We start from the raw sequence: 22,084 nt of genomic DNA on the forward strand, positions 1-22,084 counted from the left end.
ATAGGGGGATAACAAGTGTATGTTCTGGTTCGATTCAAAAAGGCCTTTGCATTTGCTAGCACTTGCAGTTCTAATCAAGAACCTGCAGTCTACCCCACCAGAACGTTTCCCCTTTCTATACCCTACTTTTGTAGCCAATTAAATTACCTATTTGATGAATACACAATTACAGTAGGATAGAAAAATACCGTCTTTTATACAAGATCCACTAGGGACTTTAAAAAAAGAAAATTGTAAGTTCCGATCTTCAGGAACAAATCTAATGTTTATCTCTTCATGGCAAAAGCATGAGCTTAAGCTTGTTCATACCTATTCCCTTGATCCCTTCCCCAACTATTAATCATTTCTTGTTTCGATTAAATATCAAATAAAATTGGCACTGAAGGATGGATAAGGTTTCTAGGACAAATTATGTTGGGTATAATTCTGTTGACAACTTGCATGTAACACCCCAAAATTTTAAATTTTATTATTTTATGAGTATTATTGATATTTTAATTTTATTAAATTTTAATAAAAATTATTTGAGATTTTTCGGATTTTAAAAATCGGGTTCGATTTTCCGGAAATATAAACTTTGATGATTTTTAAAAATTTATTTAAAAACTACGTGGCAAAACTAAAAATATATTTGGAGTCTACGAATTTTTCTGAGTTTTCTGAAATTTTTTCGAAATTTTTGGACATCGTTTTCGATCCCGAGGCAGAGTAAAAAATTCAAAATTTTGTATTCCGAATCGAACCGGACCGGATCGTACCGGTCGAATCGGACTGGCTCCCTCTCCTTCTTCTTTTTCTCCCGCGCGCGTCTCCTCCTCCTTCTCTCTTTCTCGCGTTTTCTCTCTCCTCCATTGACCACCGCCACCACCTCCCGCCACCCAGCTCACCGACGCCTCACCCCTCCCCACGGCCGGCCGATGCAGGCAGGAAACGCGCCCGAAGTGGAGCGACGAGTGCGCACGACTGTTCGACTTCCCGGCCAAAATTCAGCTGATCCGGCCACCAATCGGACCAGGTCTTGTGTCTAAACTCATCTACTCGTTGAGAGCTTTCCATAGACACCAAGAACACCGAAATTCATCGCGCAGTTTGTCTAATTTTTGCCCAGGAAGTTTTAGCCTATTTTGACTTTCGGGCTAGATTTCTTGCAAACCGTGAATCCCATGAGAAAATCGAGAGTACCAGAGCGCTCCACTCGTCGAGAGCTTCGCGGCGACATAAATTTTGAATTTTTCCGACACCGTTTTTCGGTGGGTCCCACGGAACTTCGCAGTGTCTTTCCGAGCATTAAATGAGCTTAGAAAATTCTGAAAAAATTTATGTACTAACCCCCGTGTTGTGGGCTTCTTGTAGGTATCCTCTGAATTCGACGGGTTCGTGAATTTCCGCAGATGCACTGATTATTCTGGAAAAGTCTCCGAATTGGACCGAGGTTTTGGCTACCCTCCCATTGTCAGACGTTCCGAGCGCGTCCCCGAAGTCGGAATCGGCAAAAGTAAACCCGAACCTTACTTTTTCGTAATTTTCTAGTGCTTAAATAGGATTAAAATTTTATAAAATATTCGTGGTAGCTCAGAAAATTATGTTTCTTTTTGCAATAGCCTAGTAATATTGCTAAGGACCGTGGGGCAAATTTTTAGAATTTTTAGAGCTTGTTTGGGTAGTTTTTGCAAAAACAATCAATTATAAGGACTAAATTGAAATTTTACATATTGTGATGGATGACTGATTTGATGGGCCCAGGAGGGGCTGTGTGATGTGATTGAGTTGTGAATATAGAAGTGTGTTTTGAGCCCTTTTGCAGGTTGGGTAGGTCCTTGGTATAGGGGAGACTCTGCTGGATTTTCGGCACGACTTATGACGTATTTGGTCTTTTCATGATTTGTATTGAGTCAATTGTGTTAAATAATTGTAATGTAATTGTCAGATGAGCCGGGACAGCCTTCTTCCTCCGTCCAGCCGCCCCAGTGACCGTTGTCAAGTCGATGAGTAAAATATTAATTTTAATTGTAATTTCACTATTATTATATGTTCAAGCATGCCCATGCATCACTTATATGCATATATCTATGTAGATAAACTTTAGGCACGATTTATGTTGCATTCATAACTGTGAAAGTGCCATGTATGTTGTTGTGGTAATTTGGAGCAGTGTGCGTGCGTTGGCGTGCTTGTGATGTGCTGTGGACTATGGATAGGACGGGTAGACACGGCTTGAGATCTTCGCTGAGAGCCGGTCCTTCGGGGTAGACACGGCTTGAGTTCTTCGCTGGGACCCCGATTTGGTTATTAAGTGGAAGTCCGAGCTGAGTTCTTCGCTGGCACAGTTTGAATTAAGAGAGCTGTATAGGGGATCAGTTCCCATATATATTATGATTGATATTACTGGGTGCGTGAGTGCTCCAAATTACATTTTTGATGTTATGATGTGAAATTATTGCTGGTGTTGCATTTCACTTTACAGGGTGCATTAGTTTTAGATAGTTATAGAGATTATAGTTAAAATTGATATTTTACTCTCTGAGTCGAACGCTCACTTTTGTTCAATATTTTTTCAGGCTACAGGAGGATTTTATTGTGGTTAATCTGCTTTTCTCCTTAGCAGGTTGTTTATCAATATTTAAGTAATTTTATTTACTCCTAGAATTTTCACATGTGTTAGAAATGTTTAAATGATTCAGGTCTGTAATATAAATTGTTATGTGGACCTATAAAATTTTTATATGCATATTTGATGGACTGGATGAGGGAGCTGAGCTCCCATTTATCTTTATGTTGATATGAGTATGTGGAGGGTGAGCTGAGCTCCCCAATTGATGATATATTTTGTTTATAGGTCGAGTGAGTCAAAAACTCCCCGTTGAAAGGTCCACTTTATGGCCGGACTCCGTCCGGTTGATTTCTTGATATTGGGCCCAAATGGGCCTTAGAGTTGGATTAATGAATAGTTAGGCTTACTACGGGCCTCGGGGGCTTTAGGCTGGCCTAGGTCCTAGTGCCGGTCCGGCCCATAGGTTGGGTCGTGACAAATGTGGTATCAGAGCTTAGGCTCCAGATTCTTAGGGAATGTTTGTCTAAAGTATTGGGAAGAGTCTAATAGGAGTCACATGCGAAAAATAGGCTCCACATTAGTCTTGTATTGTCATCTTTGCTTCTAGTTTCTGCTTCATATATTGTGTGTAAATATAAGTCTATAGAGCTGTGTAAGGTGTAATTTTGAATTTTGTGGGCTAATGCTGCTGAATTTCAGGAAAATGCATAGAAGCAGGAGAGCTGCCACTGCACCAGAACCAGATGTGCCTGACAAGGTGTCAGCACAGGATGAGGCGCCTGCCCCGAGGAGGCGGGGTAGGAGGCCTAGAGCTGCTCAAGTAGAAGAGCAGCTACCAACAGTTCAGGATCAGTCTTTCATGGCACAGGGTCTCATGGACCCCATGGCAGCTACTCTAGCTGGGTTGCAGAGAACCATCGATATGATGGCGCAATATATGGTCCACCCTCCACAGCAGCAGCAGTCCACCACACCAAGAGGGGAACCTTATAAACAGATAATAAATTTCAAGAAGTTAGTGCCTGGTACTTATGATGTGTCAGACGATGCATATCGGTTTTTGGATTCCTGCAGACAGGCAGGAACAGAGTTGCAGTTGACTGATAGAAGACTTATAGAGTGTATGCAGCATGTCATGGGGCCTATGCCTAGACAGTGGATGAATGACTACATATTACCTCGGATGGAGGGTTTGTCGTGGACTCAGTTTGTGGAACTGTTCATCAATCGGTTTGTGCCAGAAAGCTTCAGGGATCAAAAGCAGTGGGCCTTTGAGGCCTTAAGACAGAATGGCAGGTCTGTAGATGAGTATGCTACAGAATTTCTGGAGTTGAGCAGGTATGCCCCTACAGCAGTATCTACAGAAACTATGAAGGTGAAGAGATTCCTAAAGGGGCTGGACAGGAGGTATGCAAACCTGGCCATGATGTCTGATCAGTCTTTTGATGTGGTAGTTGATCGAGCTAGACAGATAGAGATTAGCTATGCTGTGGATGACAGCGGAAGAGCAAAGAAAAACAGAGTAGAGGGTTCTTCAGGTGTTCCCCATATGGGTGCTCCAGATAGTGGTGGCCAGAGTAATTACAGAGGAAGAAGCAGGAATAAGAGAAGTGGTTTTAGACACAAATCCCGAGGGTTCAGACCAGGGTACGGATCCAGCAGTGGTCACAGTTCAGGGTACAACTGTCACGACCCAACCTATGGGCCGGACCGGCACTAGGACCTGGGCCAGCTTAAAGCCCCCGAGGCCTGTAGTAAGCCTAACTATTCCTCAAATCCATAACCAGGCCCAATATGCACATAAAATAATTTAAATTAAACTGTTATACTCATATTTCGGGCCAACTTAGCCCAGAAATTATCAGAAACAAAAATTTGGGGAGCCCAGCTCAACCCTGTTACCTCATTTATAACCATTTAAAACTCATAAATTTTTTTTTCTTTTCATTTATTAATACGAAAACTTGAATTCATACAGTCCCTGACAGGCTTAATGCTACTACTAGCACATGCGGAGTCCTAAATTACAAATTTAGAGAATAATAATACAATTAAGTAATCTTTTCATAACCTGAGAGAAAAGGGACAGGTTATTCAAAAAAATGTCTCCTCCTGTAGCCTGGAAAAAAAATATGTTGAACAGGAGTGAGCGTTCGACTCAGAGAGTAAAATATCAATTTTAACCATAATCTCTATAACTATCTAAAGCTAATGCACCCTGTAGAGTGAAATGCAACATCAACAACAATTGCACATCATAACATCAAAAAGGTAATTTGGAGCACTCACACACCCTGTAATATCAATCATAATATATGGGAGCTGATCCCTATCTGACTCTCTTAAATCCAACTTTGGTGCCGTGAAGAACTCAAGCCGGACTTTCGCTTAATAAACCAAATCGGGGGTCCCAGCGAAGAACTCAAGCCGTGACTACCCCCCGAAGGATCGGGTCCCAGCGAAGAACTCAAGCCGTGACTACCCCCCGAAGGATCGGGTCCCAGCGAAGAACTCAAGCCGTGACTACCCGTCCTATCCATAGTCCACACCACATCACACGCACGCCAACGCACGCACACTGCTCCAAATTACCGCAACAACATACATGGCACTTTCACAGTTATGAATGCAACATAAATCATGCCTAAAGTTTATCTACATAGATATATGCATATAAGTGATGCATGGGCATACTTGAACATATAATAATATTGAAATTACAATTAAAATTAATATTTTACTCACAGTACACCGATGACTATTGTGGCTGCTGGATGCAGGAAAATAGCTGACCTCGATCACCTAATAATTAAATTATAAATTTATTAGTACTAAGTTAAGACAAAACTCTAAAGAGGCAATAAACAGCCTAATTCATGCCGGAAATCCGGTAGAATTTTCCCTATACCTGGGACCTACCCAACCTGCAAAAAGGCTCAAATAACACTTCTAAATTCTCAATTTCCACAATCACATCTCATCAATATCACATGGCCCCTCCTGGGCCCTCCAAATCAGACAATACTCAAAATCTTAAAAATTACGTTTTAGTCCCTATAATTGACATTTTTCAAAAATCCACTCAAACAAGCTCTAAAAATTCTAAAATTTTGCCATGATCCTTAATAATATTATAAGGCTATTGCAAAATGAATTGTAATTTTCTAATCACCCATGAATATTTTATTCAAGAATTTTACTCAATTTCCTAAGTTTTCAACAACTAACATATCCTTAATTCAACCCAATTTAATATTCACATATTTAAACCTCCATCCTCAAGCTTCAACCAATCATATAAAATTTAAACATCTTAATTTCAAATAATCTTATATGCTCATATGCTAAAAATCTAACTAAAATCCATCCATATTTCTCAAAAATATTCTATAATCACTCAAAAATTCAACTAACACCATAGAATATCTCCAAATAATTTTACTTTCATCATACATTTTTCTTAGAATTTTTCTCCAATTTTTCCTGTTTAAGAAACATTGTATTTATGCTCCACAGACAGCGAAATAATGTAAATAGTCTTACCTGAAGTTTATCTGTGTCTCAAAAATTTCAAAAATTTATGAGGAAGCCTCTGGAAGTTGAATTATCTCCATAGCCCACCGGAGCCACCGCCGGAACCACCGCGCACGGTGGTCGGCCGCCGGTTGCTAGCGACATTTGCCGGATCTGATCATACCACCATGTTCCTCTCCTCTTCCTCAGTCCATATGTGGTCTCGGATCGTCGATCCAACGGTCGGATCGTCGTAGATCTGATGAAAAAGCTTGAAAAACCCGAAACTTCTCTCCTCCATATCTCACTCATCCGACCTCCATTTGCTTCAAAATTGGTGTCAAAAGAAAGCTCTCGGAACAAGCTTTCCAACGCCACCGGAATCGCCTCGATCGGACGTCGGACGAAGTCGGAATCGCACTGGAAAGCCGCTGCCCACTGTGCGCGTGTTTTCTCTCTCTTATCCCTCTCTTGCCACCGTTTCTGGTGGTCTGGCCATCGCCGGAGGGTCGCCGGCCGGGTGGGGAACTGCTTGGGACGTCGCCGGCCGGTCGCCGGAGAAAGGAAGAAGAAGTAGAGAGGGAAGGAGAGGAGAGAGAAGAGAATGGGGGAGTTCCTCCTCCGTTTTGAACCATTTTTTTAATTAAAAAGGCTTTGTGTGATGAGAAACCCCTTTGTCACACGCCAAATCCCATCATTCATTTTTTTTTTTTCTGGATGTTACAACAGCAGTTTTGGGTCTGGTTCAGGATCCTCCTTGGCACCTTGTGCACAGTGTGGAAGAGGACATTCAGGACCTTGTATGATGGGTTTAGGAGTATGCTTCAGGTGTGGCCAACCAGGTCACTTTGCTAGGGAATGCCCCGTGTTCATGAGCCACGATGGGGTCACGGGGTTACATTGCAAATGTTACTCGTCGATTGTATCCGGTGCTTCGGCATGGCGGCGATCGATTCGATGGCCAACAAGGCCGAGGACAAGGGGCGTGGATTTGGAGGCGGTCGGAGGTAGAAGTCGATGTCGAGTTACGCCACTCAGGGTAGGGGTCAAGCTCGGGTTTTCACCCTGACCCATCAAGATGCTCAGGCTTCAAATGCAGTTGTGGCAGGTATTCTTCTGGTCTGTTCCTATAAGGCTCGTGTTTTAATAGATTCGGGTGCTACGCACTCATTTGTCTCCCCTGTGTTTGCCATTAGGTTGGGTAGAAACCCTACAACTTTAGAATGCCTTTTGTCGGTAGCTACCCCACTTAGTGACAACATAGATGTAGATATGGTTTTTCCGGGTAGCCCAGTAGTGGTGGATGGAAAGATCCTCCCAGCAGACTTGGTTCCTCTACCAGTGATAGATTTTGATGTAATTTTGGGGATGGATTGGTTGGCAACTCATTATGCCACTTTAGACTGCAGGAACAAGAAGGTGTATTTCCACATATCCGGTGTGGAAGAGTTTAGCTTCGATGGTGACAGGAGCGTGGCTCCATATAACTTGGTGTCAGCAATTAGTGCTAGAAAAATGTTGAGGCGTGGATGTCAAGGTTATTTGGCATTGGTGAGAGATACCTCTGTAGAAGGTGTCAATATGGAAAATGTTCCTATTGTCAGAGAATTCATGGATGTCTTTCCTGAAGAGCTTCCAGGATTGCCACTGGAAAGAGAAATAGAGTTCTGCATTGATATTGTGCTGGGTACAAACCCCATATCAATGCCGCCTTACAGGATGGCGCCAGCAGAATTGAAGGAGCTAAAGGAGTGACTACAGGAGCTTTTGGACAAGGGTTTTATATGTCCGAGCACTTCACCCTGGGGTGCTCCTGTGCTATTTGTAAGAAAGAAAGATGGGTCATTGAGGTTGTGTATTGACTACAGACAGCTGAACAAGGTAACTGTGAAGAACAAGTATCCACTTCCTCGGATCGATGATTTGTTTGATCAGCTCCAAGGGGCTAGATTCTTTTCCAAGATAGACCTACGATCAGGCTACTATCAGTTGAGAATCAGGAATGAGGACGTGTCCAAAACGGCATTCAGGACAAGATATGGTCATTATGAGTTCTTGGTGATGTCTTTTGGACTCACTAATGCACCAGCAGCATTCATGGACTTGATGAACAGGTTGTTCAAGCCATTTTTGGACCGTTTTGTCATCGTATTCATAGATGACATTTTGGTATACTCTCAGACCGAGGAGGAACACGTGTGGCACTTGAGGATGGTGTTGCAGACTTTGAGGGAGCACCAGCTGTATGCCAAATTTTCAAAATGTGAATTTTGGCTAGAAAGCATCTCATTCTTAGGACACGTGGTTTCTAGGGAAGGTATTCAAGTGGATCCCAAGAAAATTGAAGCTGTAACTGATTGGCTTAGGCCTACAACAGTCACCGAGGTGTGAAGTTTTCTGAGCCTAGCTGGCTACTATAGGCGTTTTGTGCAAGATTTTTCCAGGATAGCAGCTCCCTTAACTAAGTTAACTCGGAAGAATGTTCCATTCATTTGGACAGATGATTGTGAGAAGAGCTTCCAGAAGCTTAAGGAGTGTCTAACCACCGCCCCTATGTTGACACTACCTATGAGTGGTGAAGGATACACCGTGTACTGTGACGCCTCCAGAGTTGGCCTAGGGTGTGTTTTGATGCAGAATGGGAAAGTAGTGGCTTATGCTTCAAGACAGCTGAAGAGGCATGAGCAGAACTACCCCACCCATGATTTGGAAATGGCGGCTGTAGTCTTTGCACTAAAAATCTGGAGACACTACCTGTATGGTGAAGTGTGCATCTTCCAACAAGAGTTTGAAGTACATCTTCCAACAGAGGGACTTAAACTTGAGACAGAGGATATGGATGGAGCTTCTGAAAGACTATGATTGCACCATCCAGTACCACCCTAGGAAGGCCAATGTGGTAGCAGATGCTTTAAGCAGAAAATCTTCTGGCAGTTTGGCGCACATTTCAGTAGAGAAGAGACCGTTGATTCAGGCAATACATGAGTTGATGGATCAAGGTTTAATCCTAGATCTTTCAGATGAGGGGGTATTATTGGCTCATTTTTGGTGAGGCGGACTTGCGAGACAGAGTTAGAGTTTCCCAGCACAGAGACCAACAATTGATGAAAATCATAGAAAGAGTACAGCAAGGTGAAGGTGGTGAGTTCGGGTTTGCCAATGATGGCGCCCTTATGCAAGGTTCTAGGATATGTGTGCCCGATGTGGACAATCTCAGAAATGAAATCATACAAGAGGCACACTATACACTGTACAATGTCCACCCAGGCTCCACCAAGATGTACCATGATGTGAAGAATAGCTATTGGTGGAATGGCATGAAGAGAGACATAGCAGATTTCGTGTCCAAGTGCTTGACTTGTCAGAAAGTGAAGTTTGAACACCAGAGACCGTCAGGGAAGCTGCAAGAGCTCCCTATCCCAGAATGGAAGTGGGAAATGATCACTATGGATTTTGTGACTGGGTTGCCTCGTACCACGTGAGGATATGATTCGATATGGGTAATTGCAGACCGTTTAACCAAATCAGCTCACTTCTTGCCTGTGAAGACTACTTATTCTGTGGCACAGTACGCCCGACTCTACATTCGAAAATTAGTCAGATTACATGGAGTTCCAACTTCCATAATATCTGACAGAGGGCCCCAGTTCACTTCTCGATTTTGGAGGAAGTTGCAGGAGGCACTTGGCACACAGTTGAACTTTAGTATGGCTTTCCACCCTCAGACAGACGGACAGTCCGAAAGGACAATCCAAACACTGGAAGACATGCTTCGCATGAGTGTTTTGGATTTTGGAGGTCAATGGGATGATCAACTAGCTTTGGTGGAGTTTGCCTACAACAATAGTTACCATTCTAGCATAAGGATGGCACCCTATGAGGCACTATATGGAAGAAAGTGTAGGTCTCCTCTGTGTTGGACGGAAATGGGAGAAGCGAAGGTGCATGACGTAGACCTAGTGCAGTACACTTCAGAGATAATTCTTTTAATCAGGGAACGATTGAAAACTTGACTTTAAGATGGCAAAGAGTTATGCGGACCCAGACGGAGGATGTGGAGTTTGCGATGGCGACTATGTATTCCTGAAGGTTTCTCCGATGAAGGGAGTGATGAGATTTGGAAAGAAGGGCAAGTTGGCACCTCGGTATATTGGACCTTTTGAGGTTGCTGATAGAGTTGGAGCAGTTGCCTACCGGTTGGAGCTACCACCCAACCTTTCTCATGTTCATCCCGTATTTCACATCTCCATGCTTAGGAAATACATTCCAGATCCTTCCCATGTACTACAGCCAGATGTAATAGAGCTAAAAGAGAATTTGACATTTGAGGAGCAACCTGTAACCATAGTGGACTACCAAGTGAGACAGCTAAGATCAAAACAGATCTCTATGGTTAAGGTTTTGTGGAGGAGTCAGTCAGTGGAAGAGTGCACCTGGGAGTCAGAACGGGACATACGTAGCAAGTACCCTTATCTGTTCAATGTGTAATCTTGTACTTTATTCTGCCTTGTATAAAATTCGAGGATAAATTTTTTGTAAGGGGGGAAGAATGTAATACCCCAAAATTTTAAATTTTATTATTTTATGAGTATTATTGATATTTTAATTTTATTAAATTTTAAGAAATTATTTGAGATTTTTCGGATTTTAAAAATCGGGTTCGATTTTTCGGAAATATAAACTTTGATGATTTTTAAAAATTTATTTAAAGACCACGTGGCAAAACTAAAAATATATTTGGAGTCTACGAATTTTTCTGAGTTTTCTGGAATTTTTTTGAAATTTTTGGACCTCGTTTTCGGTCCCGAGGCAGAGTAAAAAATTCAAAATTTTGTATTCCGAATCGAACCGGCCGAATCAAACCAGACCGGATTGGACCGGTCGAATCGGACTGGCTCCCTCTCCTTCTTCTTTTTCTCCTGCACGCGTCTCCTCCTCCTTCTCTCTTTCTCTCGTTTTCTCTCTCCTCCAGCCCCAGCCCACCGGCCAGCCACCTCCCCCGCCACCCCAGCTCGCCGGCGCACCGCCTCACCCCTCCCCCACGACCGGCCGCTGCCTGGAACGCCGAAAAACGGCGCCCGAACTGGAGTGACACGTGGGCGCGACCGTTCGACTTCCCGGCCAAAATCCGACCGATCCGACCACCAATCGGATCGGGTCTTGTGTCTAAACTCATCTACTCGTCGAGAGCTTTCCATAGACACCAAGAACACCGAAATCCATCGAGCGGTTTGTCCAATTTTTGCCCGGGAAGTTTTAGCCCATTTTGACTTTCGGGCTAGATTTCTCGCAAACCGTGAATCCCACGAGAAAACCGAGAGTACCAGAGTGCTCCACTCGTCGAGAGCTTCGCGGCGACATAAATTTTGAATTTTTCCGATACTATTTTTCGGTGGGTCCCACGGAACTTCGCAGTGTCTTTCCGAGCATTAAATGAGCTTAGAAAATTCTGAAAAAATTTATGTACTAACCCCCGTGTTGTGGGCTTCTTGTAGGTATCCTCAATTCGCGGAAATTCGATGATTGGCCAAGATGCATGAATTTCCGTGAGATGAACCAGTTCTGGAAAAGTCTCTGAATTGGACCGAGGTTTTGGCTACCCCCCCCCCCCCCCATTGTCGGACATCCCGAGTGCGTCCTCGAAGTCGGAATCGGCAAAGGTAAACCCGAACCTTACTTTTTTGTAATTTTCTAGTGCCTAAATAGGATTAAAAATTCATAAAATATTCGTGGTAGCTCAGAAAATTATAATTCTTTTTGCAATAGCCTAGTAATATTGCTAAGGACCGCGGGGCAAAGTTTTAGAATTTTTAGAGCTTGTTTGGGTAGTTTTTGCAAAAACGATCAAGGACTAAATTGAAATTTTACATAATTGTGAAATTTTACAATTATGGGGTTGTGTGATGTGATTGAGTTGTGAATATAGAAGTGTGTTTTGAGCCCTTTTGCAGGTTGGGTAGGTCCTAGGTATAGGGGAGACTCTGCCGGATTTTCGGCACGACTTAGGACGTATTTGGTCTTTTCATGATTTGTATTGAGTCAATTGTATTAAATAATTGTAATGTAATTGTCAGGTGAGCCGGGACAGCCTTCTTCCTCCGCCCAGCCGCCCCAGTGACCGTTGTCAAGTCGGTGAGTAAAATATTAATTTTAATTATAATTTTACTATTATTATATGTTCAAGCATGCCCATGCATCACTTATATGCATATATCTATGTAGATAAACTTTAGGCACGATTTATGTTGCATTCATAACTGTGAAAGTGCCATGTATATTGTTGTGGTAATTTGGAGCAGTGTGCGTGCGTTGGCGTGCGTATGATGTGGTGTGGACTATGGATAGGACGGGTAGACACGGCTTGAGATCTTCGCTGGGACCCGGTCCTTCGGGGTAGACACGGCTTGAGTTCTTCGCTGAGACCCCGATTTGGTTATTAAGTGGAAGTCCGAGCTGAGTTCTTCGCTGGCACAGTTGGAATTAAGACAGCTGAGTTCTTCGAGTCTGTAATATAAATTGTTATGTGGACTTGTAAAATTTTTATATGCATGTTTGATAGACTGGATGAGGGAGCTGAGCTTCCATTTATCTTTATGTTGATATGAGTATGTGGAAGGTGAGCTGAGCTCCCCAATTGATGATATATTTTGTTTACAGATCGGGTGAGTCAAAAACTCTCCATTGAAATGTCCACTTTATGGCCGGACTCCGTCCGGTTGATTTCTTGATATTGGGCCCAAATGGGCCTTAGAGTTGGATTAATGAATAGTTAGGCTTACTACGGGCCTCGGAGGCTTTAGACTGGCCCAGGTCCTAATGCATTGTTTTATTTCCTATAAAAAGGGAGCTATTTAAGCAATCAGTACAGAAAAGCTCCTTAATACGGTACTTGAGAGGTAAAACAGCGTAACAGGACGTAAAAAATTTATGGGTGTGACTATAAAAAATTTGAATTAATTTTGCATAAATTTATAAAGATAAGTTTAATAAAAATTAGATTAAATATTTATATTTAAATTTATATATTTATTATATATTTTTTAATTAATTTTATATATATCTAAATAAAAATATTTAATCTAATGGTGTTTTCCTCCCGTTCATCCCCATTTACAGTCTTCTAGCTGGTGGTGGGTTTAAATGAACACTTCTTATTTAATTGCCCTTGCCGCTGAAATAGTAAATTTATTGGTAGTTACTGAAGGATTAAAAGAAAAATTACCTAGACCTTTAAACGATTGGTCGCTTGATTTTAACTATAGTGAAAAAGCCTTTCCCTTCGGGAGTCGTGACTTCATTCTCAATTCCCATATCCCTGGAACTGGAAGGCTGCTGCTACTCTCTCGTCTGACCATATCAAGACGTCGTTGTCAGTTTCAAAGTGCTGCGAGAACCAACTAACCTGTGTCATTGAAATAAAACAAATAAAACCTTTCATTTCATTTTCAACCCGTAAATGATGGCAAATAAGGCATGCCTGAATGTTATCATCTGAAGTTTTACAAAACGATTGTGGAACACATCACGTCAAAGCCTACAAGGCTACTAAGTTGGGAATATTTACAAGGAGCAAAAATATTTCTCAGCAATATCCGGCAATGACAGCAGGCAGCATAGCACTGACTAGGAAGTATTCCACAATATCAATAAAATTAATTACTATGATTAAAAGGATTTTACACCAAAATCTTATATGTGCATGGAAATCAACTCCTTAATACAATTTTCTTTACCTCAGATACTTGCTAAATCTTGGAAACATATCTTCAATGGCGGAAAGTCTTCACTACCTGCTCTATCCGTCTCCGGCATAAAGGACAGTTTGTTAGATGCGAAGAGCATGCTGTACAAGAGCACATGTGGCCGCACCTCAATATTATATAATAATGATGAGAATGCAACTCAATCTCTACAGCTTCAGAAATAATGATGCTGTGTGTAACTTTGCCTATAAAATCTATTTGTTGATGTACTAAATAAAATCCATTCACTGATTGATTTTTAATTTCTGAGTTCATATGTTCTCATTTTTATTTTATATGGAAAAATGGTTACCTTGACTATAAAATATTTATGTTATCCTTGGAACTTCAAATTAGTGGAAAATCTACGGTATTTTAGAAAACAAGCAAATTCAATCCCCGGACTTCTGTATCGAATACTAATAAATTTGTTTTTATTAGTCATACTTTATTTTCATTGTTGCCAACCCTGTCACGACCCAACCTATGGACCGGACCGGCACTAGGACCTGGGCAGGCATAAAGCCCCCGAGGCCCATAGTAAGCCTTACTGTTCTTAAATCCATAACTAGGCCCACAATTTAGGCCCAATATGCATATAAAATAATTTAAATCAAACTGTTATAATTTCATTTCAGGCCAACTTAATCCAGTAATTATCAGAAACTGAAATTAGGGGAGCCCAGCTCAACCCTGTTACATCATTTACAAACTATTTAAAACTCATAAAAAACAAATTTTCATTTATTAATATAAAAACTTAAATTCACGCAGTCCTTGACAGAATTAATGCTACTACTAGTACATGCGGAGTCCTAAATTACGAATTTAGAGAATAACAAAATTAAGTAATCTTTTAATAACCTGCGAGGAAAGGGACAGGTTATTCTGAAAAAGGTCTTCTCCTGTAGCCTGGAAAAATATGGTGAACAGGAGTGAGCGTTCGACTCAGAGAGTAAAATATCAATTTTAATCATAATCTCTATAACTATCTAAAATTAATGCACCCTGTAGAGTGAAATGCAACATCAGCAATATTTTCACATCATAACAGCAAAAAGGTAATTTGGAGCACTCACACACCCGATAATGTCAAACAATACATATATGGGAGCTGATCCCCTATACAACTCTCTTAATCCAAACTGTGCCAGCGAAGAACTCAAGCTTATTCTTTTCCACTGAAATACAGCTCTCTTGACTCGATCCCTTGGGTTCTTTCTCGGTATTCTTTTCCACTGAAATACACAGTTTCACAGTGTTTCAGTATCATAACTCATTATAAATCTAAAAATAAATTCAAATTCACTTATACTTAGCTTTTATACGCTAAACTTGGCGTTCTTTAAATTTTGAATTTCAAGGTTACTATTCACGACACTATTCAAGTCAATTTGTTGACTTTCTAAGGCTTAATAGGTATGTGAATTCCAACTTCACCCACATACCACATTTTGATTACTAAATTTGTGAGTTTTGGTTGTTTACTCAAATTCTAAGTCTTTTAGGCAAATTTGTAAATTTTCAATTTTGGTGTCTTATATTGCACTATTTCATTGGTCATGTTGCTGTTAGAATTTGGTTAAGTTTTCTTCATAGAAATTGTTCCTTATTGTCTTAACTTTATTTTCCTTTTTGAATCACTCCATTTGGAGTTTTGTAGCTCAAGTTATAACCATTTGAATCATGGCTGCCGAATTAGACTTACCCAGATTTTCTGGGCACTAAATTGATTCTGACAGTTTTAGGTCACCAACTTTGGGTGGCTAAATGACTTGTTTAAGGGCATAATTTGGGTTTGTGTTCTTCATGAAAGTTTTAGGTCTATATCTCAACTTTCTACTGGTAAAATTTCAGGTAATGTAGACCTGCCTAGTCCAAGTTATGGCCAAATGAACAAACATTGTTCATTTGGTCATTTTTGTACAGGTCAGACTGCCTAAGTCCGGATTTGGTCAATTTGTTCATTAGGTTTTGGTCACTTTTTGAGCATGATTCCTAAATGAAAAATGTGTCGTTTTGTGTCTAGTTTTATTCCCAATTGGCCTCATACCAATTGGGCTTGTAAATTTTCAGTTTTTATCCCTGAAAGGGACCTTGGTCCTGCTGACTGCAACATGACCCTAATCACTCCGGATTTAAACTAAATTCTAACACTTCCAACATGCCTCAATTGGTTACAAATGACCATTTCCCAACTCCAACAAGGTCAAACACATCATTTAACAAATTCTCACATTTTTCCTCCTAAAACCCTAGGTCCAAAACCCTAACTTCCATGTTTAATTCATTTGTTGAATTCTAAATGCATATTTGATATTTATACACTCATTCACACTTAACTAATTCATAATTTGTATCAAAATCTTCCATCCTCAAACCTAAACCCTAGCTGGACGAATTTCTCTTTGGTCCCTCAACAATTGTTTTGTTATGATTTTAAGTTACTTTCAAAGTTAATTAAACTAAAACATAATCATCTAACTACAAATGTTCAAGTTTAGATCTCTAACCTTGTGTGAAGCTTTTCTATCTTTTTAATTCTTCAAATTTTCTTCTCTTTCTTGTGCCCAATCTCTTGTCCAAGCTTGATTATCAAAGTTTTGTTGAGAGAGCTATGAATTTTAGGGTGAAAATTTAAGGTTTGTAAGAGCTTTTAGGTTCATCAATGGTGAAAAGAATACAAATAAAAGAGAGAGAGGAAAGTGACGGGAACAATGGAGAAGATAACTTTTAAATTTTGTTTTTATTCTTTGTTGGACTTAGTCAAATAAATAAAATAAATGATAATTTATTTATGAGGTCATGCTCATGTCATGGGGTGATGTCATTAATCTTATTTTCTTTTCTTTTTCCTCACTTCTTTAATTTAATTCTATATTTCAAAATTTTCTTTTCTCTGGTTTTATTGAACAGTAAGGTCAGGAGTCAGCTCTAGGGGTGAATTGACCAAATCGCCCCTCACAGGTTCAATCCGGTTTGCCAGTTATTCGACATTTTTTCCGGATCCCTGACCTAATTATTTGACCGGCTTAACAATTCTTTTTCGTGATTTTCTCTTTTCCACTGTGTTCGCAATTGTCCTAAGGACTGCAGTGTCACATTTTACGGTTCGAAATTTGAGTTTAAATCGACTACGCAGTCCTTCCCGAGAAGGTCACCCATCGCTGTGACTCTCGGCTCGTTTAACTTCTTATGTTCTGTTTTTCTTATTTATACTTAACTAATTGACAATTTCTAATTATTTGTGTTTAGGACTTATTTAGTTGTCTTAGATGTGATTCTAATCCCCTTAATTGTCCGGACCGACACCGATCACCGGAATAGTAAAATATATCAGGCTATGCAAATAGGGGTGTTACAAAGAAATGGCAAGGAGAGATGGTTGTTATGTTAATTTAATCCCTATATGTTTACAATATAAAATAATGAAATCCGGCATGTCTCACCGATGCAGCACCTAGCCTAGGAATTCAACAAGGTTTAAACTTCTATATAGAAATTGCATGCACACACTTTTAAAAAAACAAGCACGCAACTCCACGGGAGCCCTAACATCAAGAAAACCATCATAGAAGTTGGTTTGTTCGAGGCAAAGCATCCTTCAGTTTGAACAACCTGCTGCAATTTAAAGGCAGCTGCCAGCTACTGATTTTGCATACTATTTTACCTTTTGTTTGTTTTTGTTACTTAACAGTTTCTTACCCTAGGACAAGTACAACAATAACCACTCTGATTATGAATTCCCATATCCACTGGAATTTTGGTAATAATTCAGTTACATTAATTAATCATGCACGTCGGAGAAATGCTTTAAGTTAGTTCATTGTAATAAAACAAACAATAAGAATTCATTATAGCATTGCAAACTAGAACATAAACAATTCTTTGAAATACAGTTCAACGGAACTTCACCAGTTTGCAAATAAATGCTTGTACCCTATAAGTTGCTTGCCATTAAAAGTAAAACCAAATTTGAAATTAAGTTTTAAAATCAGGCATTAGTTCATCTTGATATGTCATTTCCCACAAAAAAAGATTAACCACAATGAAACCTACCTGCTCTGCAATTCCCGAAGGCGCCTTCCTTCCATGATATACTGCATAGCATGCTTGCATATACATAAACGTCCACGTTTTACCAGTTTTATCTTCATTAAATAATGCGTAAATGAATAGGAAGTGTTATGTGCAAGCAATTGAACCTCGCCCACTTTCCCAAATTCATAATGAGTTCATCAATAGTCCTAGGAGATACATAAAATGGCCGTTTATGGGGATGCTGGACCTGAATTGTTCCAATATCATCTTTGACAGCCTGATTATAAATTGAATAAACCAAAATAGAAGATATCAAACAAATGAACATGATAAATCCAAAAATATATATGATAAATTTTACTAATATCAGCATCCAACATTGAGAGACATGCAAATCAAAGACTAGATTACAAATAAATTGAAACTGGCAGCAAGGGTAAAAGATTTCTTAAATGATGCACTGTCCGTAAGACCACTCATGCGTTAATATAAAGCATAGGAGTGCAGTCCAGAATTCAAATTTCTTGTTATTGTTCTTCTTTTTACGTCTCTTTAAGGGTAGAGTAATTCCAAATGCCTTTTTTTCAAGTTATTATTGGTATTGTTACCAAAAGAAAATAACTAGAGCAGAACAATTAAGATGTTCCCAAATCAAAATTACTATCAAAATGAGTCTGGAATCCTATGGATAGTAGTAGTTTCAGTTCATGCCACTGACATTTTCAGGCAAGCATAAATATTTTCATCTGCCATCTTCTTCAAGGATTCATTGAAAAGGGTTACCACAAGATTATTAACTTTTTCATCAGTAACAAAATTGCAAAGAGAGAGATGCTTCCTATTTAAAATCGGTGCTCCTACTGTCTTTCAGAAACTAGAAACAATGTCACTGTAAGATGGATGCTGTTGATGAATACTCATCATAGAATGTTATTATGGTATGTCTACAATAAATCAGTAACACAGTTGGAGGAAAATTGTGCTTAGGGTCCACCAAATTAGGAACAAAATGTGTAAAGTCCATTAAATTACTTACTTAATAACATCATCTTTAATTATAAAGGGGGTAAAATTGTAATTTTAGCACCATAATTTGCCCTCAATTTCCTTCGTCCCATTTTCTTTCCAATCCAAATAAAAGAAAAGAGAATTCACCTCTTCAACTTTCATTCCTCTCATTTTCCTTCCTCACCAAAATTTCTCCAAAGATGGTGTTAAGAGTAATCATGAAGTCAGTTGTATTATACATTTTAGCACAATTTGAACTTTGAAACGAACCTACTGATATTTGCTTAAATTGCAAATGTAAAAGTTGATTCTGCAGAAATCATAATCCCCAAAGCTATATCTTAGAAAAAAATCTCATCACTCATTACAATGGAGTCACATTCAACTCCAAATTTGTAAATAAAGACATATCAGGAGATACTTCAAATAATTAAACAAAAACATACCTCACCAACCACGGTCAATGAAGTACCAGTTGGAAGTACCCTTTCAATATGCTTCACACCAAGAATCTGAAATTATAATTGCATCAAACAAGCTTTGACCAACAATGTAAGCACTGTTCTATAGATGGAAAAACACAAAAGAAAATGAACCTTGAGGCCTTGGAGATAGTCTAATGTTCCACATACAAGTGATCTTCCTGACTCTTCAAAAACTTCACCTCCAACAGTTAACACAAAAGCTGAGGCACCTCTAACCCCTACAACATATACTTGATCAGTCCCGTCATCCTGACGAGTCCAAAAACACCAATCAATATTTTTAATCAGCCACAATGAGACCAGAAATCCTGAAGAGAGAGAGAGAGAGAGAGAGAGAGAGAGAGACTATCTCACCAGGTACCATGGGACCTCCTTACTCACTGATAACATTAAGGCTGAATCTTGAATCCAAGATCCAGCATCATTGTATTTGAGGAAGTGTTGTTCAGCCTGAAGAATATACAAATATGAATATTCACATATTGAAGAAATAAAGATGATCACCTATGCAGTTATTCTCTTTCAAATAACAATGACAACATGATGTTACCATCTCCTCTACCATAACACCTCTCAAGCCACTATGCTGGCAATTGATTGGAGTCTCTGAGCCAACTCATCTGGAGATAGCAACAACCAGAGGTAAAACCTTGCTTTCAATATCAAGTAATTTTACTGAAAGGTGAAAGAAAACGAAAATACATCATTCAGGAAACATGCTGTCACAGACATAATGGCATAAATAATAAATAGGATGTACATTAGATGATGTGAATTTTTACATCATGCGATTTTTTTGTGTACATAAAATGATAGATTATCAATCAAGATAGTATTACTGGGCATATATTCTTGATGCTTCTAACTGAAGTTAAATGCAAATGTTTCCTAAACCAAAAGTTTTTAGACAATGGATTGAATCTTCAGGATGGCTCACCATTCCAAGTCCATCGAATTTTGATAATTCACTATCAAAACTACCAGTTAACACTGTAACAGAATTACAATTTTGCTGAAGCTAGGGAAATAGTGGAGTGGAGCATAGAAATTCTAATTCATTTTGTATCAAAGTTGGTAACAAGTGCTACCAAGTCCGCTGCAAAGATTTTCTCACAACAGCTAAAGATAATTAGCAACAAAGAGAAAGCAGTAGCAAGACTCCAAGTGCCAATTCAGCAACTGAGGGTCCAAAGTCTCTTGAGCTGTAACTACCCCTATGTAACATCTGGGTATGGTAGCAAAAAAAGAACTTAGCCCCTTCTATGAAAAAAAAGAGCCTTCACCAGGAAATGCAAATTTGATAACATGAAATGGCATATGTCACACTCAAACAATGATAAAAAATTATTAACGACGCTAATGTCCCGGACAATAAACTTCCAAATATAAGCATTAATTAACCTCGAACCTCTAAGGCCCAGCGCTTTACCAACGTATAGAACAAAGTGTATGTCACATATATTGCACTGTGCGCATCTAATATAAGCTTGACCTAAGGTCGAACGAGCTTAACAAAAAGGCATTACCCATTGCACTAGAGAGGAGCCAATTATCTACTGATTGCATTATCCCATAATCTATACAGGATCAGCAAAGGCAACAAAATGCATAGATAGGGGCATACCTAATTCCTTCAGCTGATTGACTCTAGTTACCGACTTAAGAACCTCTGCATCCCTAAACCATCATAAGAAACACAGCAACAAACAAGTAAATGACAAAATGCAACTGAAACTATACATTGTGGATGCGTGTGTATAAAGCATGAAGAGGAAATAATTAAACAAGACAATACCTGCCACTGCTCCTGCCCAGCAAATAGAACACAGCAGCACTCAAGCAGCAACTAATTCCAGCCCATGGAAGCATCTTCTGCAATCAGCTTAACGTAAAAAAAAAAAAAAAAAAAAAAAAACCTAAGCGACCTCAAACAGTTTGAATTTGAATTACTATCATCGTTTGTATCATAATCACAACTAAACAGAGGAAGAAAAATAAAATCCAATCCGCTGAGAAATACGAAGAAGAACAACCAAGAGAAGCGAAACGAGTGAATTTCTATGCGAGGGAACAAAATTAAAGAAGCTAATACAAAATGGAGGGGAAATTAGAAATCGTGAGAGAGAGGAGGAAAGGCATTCTGGAAGAAGAAGACGATTGGTATCTGAGAGATAGTTAGAGAAGGTCTTTTATTTTAAATCTTCTTATTGCGCGCACAGAGTCATCTGACTTAACCCATTCGGCCATCCCCAGGCTCGTTAAAGCTTGTTTGGGATAAAGCTCAAGGAGGTAAGTTTGTGTTACAACTTCTGAATATCATGGTTATTTTAGGAAGAAACTTTTTTTTAAAAAAACATTCTGTAAGTATTCCAGTCCAATGGATCAAAATCAATTCTATTGGCACCGGGTAAAGCCATCCGTGAGATCAAACAACAGATAGCAAGAAGGTTTTTTAAAAGACGAAGAGTGTGAGAACTTTTGAAATTTTACTCTTTATTATCTCGCCCTTAATAGAACTTTCATACACTCCCTTCAAATTGTCCAAATTACAATAACATACCCTCTCAATATATTTTTATTTTCGTATTTTTAAAAATTATTTTGTATAAAATTATTATCACCTCATCTTTTATCTCTTAATCATATATTTTAATCAGCAAAAATAAATGATAATTTATTCAAATTAAAAAGTATTTTATTATAATTTAAATTATTTAATTACTTCCTTAATTATTATACCAAAA

The 22,084-nt window shown here is 39.3% G+C and overlaps 1 protein-coding gene across 2 annotated transcripts; it reads right to left on the reverse strand.

Moving 5' to 3' along the window:
- Nucleotides 1–4,467: 4,467 nt before the first annotated feature.
- On the reverse strand, nt 4,468–21,805 carry LOC110658762 (E3 ubiquitin-protein ligase SP1). 2 transcript variants are annotated; one of them, XM_058152694.1, is made up of 14 exons: nt 21,136–21,805; nt 20,965–21,017; nt 19,891–19,960; nt 19,695–19,790; nt 19,452–19,589; nt 19,302–19,367; nt 18,012–18,124; nt 17,866–17,918; nt 14,890–15,044; nt 14,671–14,718; nt 13,798–13,907; nt 13,287–13,466; nt 5,297–5,353; nt 4,468–4,670 (listed from the first exon to the last, which is right to left on the reverse strand). In XM_058152694.1, exons 3-9 carry the CDS (start codon nt 19,903–19,905, stop codon nt 14,929–14,931), a joined length of 597 nt encoding a protein of 198 aa, XP_058008677.1. In that variant the 5' UTR covers nt 19,906–19,960; nt 20,965–21,017; nt 21,136–21,805; the 3' UTR covers nt 4,468–4,670; nt 5,297–5,353; nt 13,287–13,466; nt 13,798–13,907; nt 14,671–14,718; nt 14,890–14,928. The 2 variants fall into 2 exon arrangements, with proteins under 2 accessions (XP_058008677.1, XP_058008676.1); XM_058152693.1 differs by having other exon boundaries at nt 19,891–20,015; nt 21,136–21,804.
- Between the last annotated feature and the right edge of the window lie 279 nt (nt 21,806–22,084).

The sequence above is a fragment of the Hevea brasiliensis genome, chromosome 9 (assembly GCF_030052815.1).
Source record: "Hevea brasiliensis isolate MT/VB/25A 57/8 chromosome 9, ASM3005281v1, whole genome shotgun sequence".
Lineage (NCBI taxonomy): Eukaryota > Viridiplantae > Streptophyta > Magnoliopsida > Malpighiales > Euphorbiaceae > Hevea > Hevea brasiliensis.

Excerpts from the sequence above, each read along its gene's own strand:
- LOC110658762 (XM_058152694.1), bottom strand. Across the intron at positions 19,368-19,451 it reads ACTATCTCCAAGGCCTCAAG|ATTCTTGGTGTGAAGCATAT; the intron begins GTTCATTTTCTT and ends TTATAATTTCAG. Across the intron at positions 15,045-17,865 it reads CTTCGGGAATTGCAGAGCAG|TGGAAAAGAATACCGAGAAA; the intron begins GTAGGTTTCATT and ends TGTGTATTTCAG.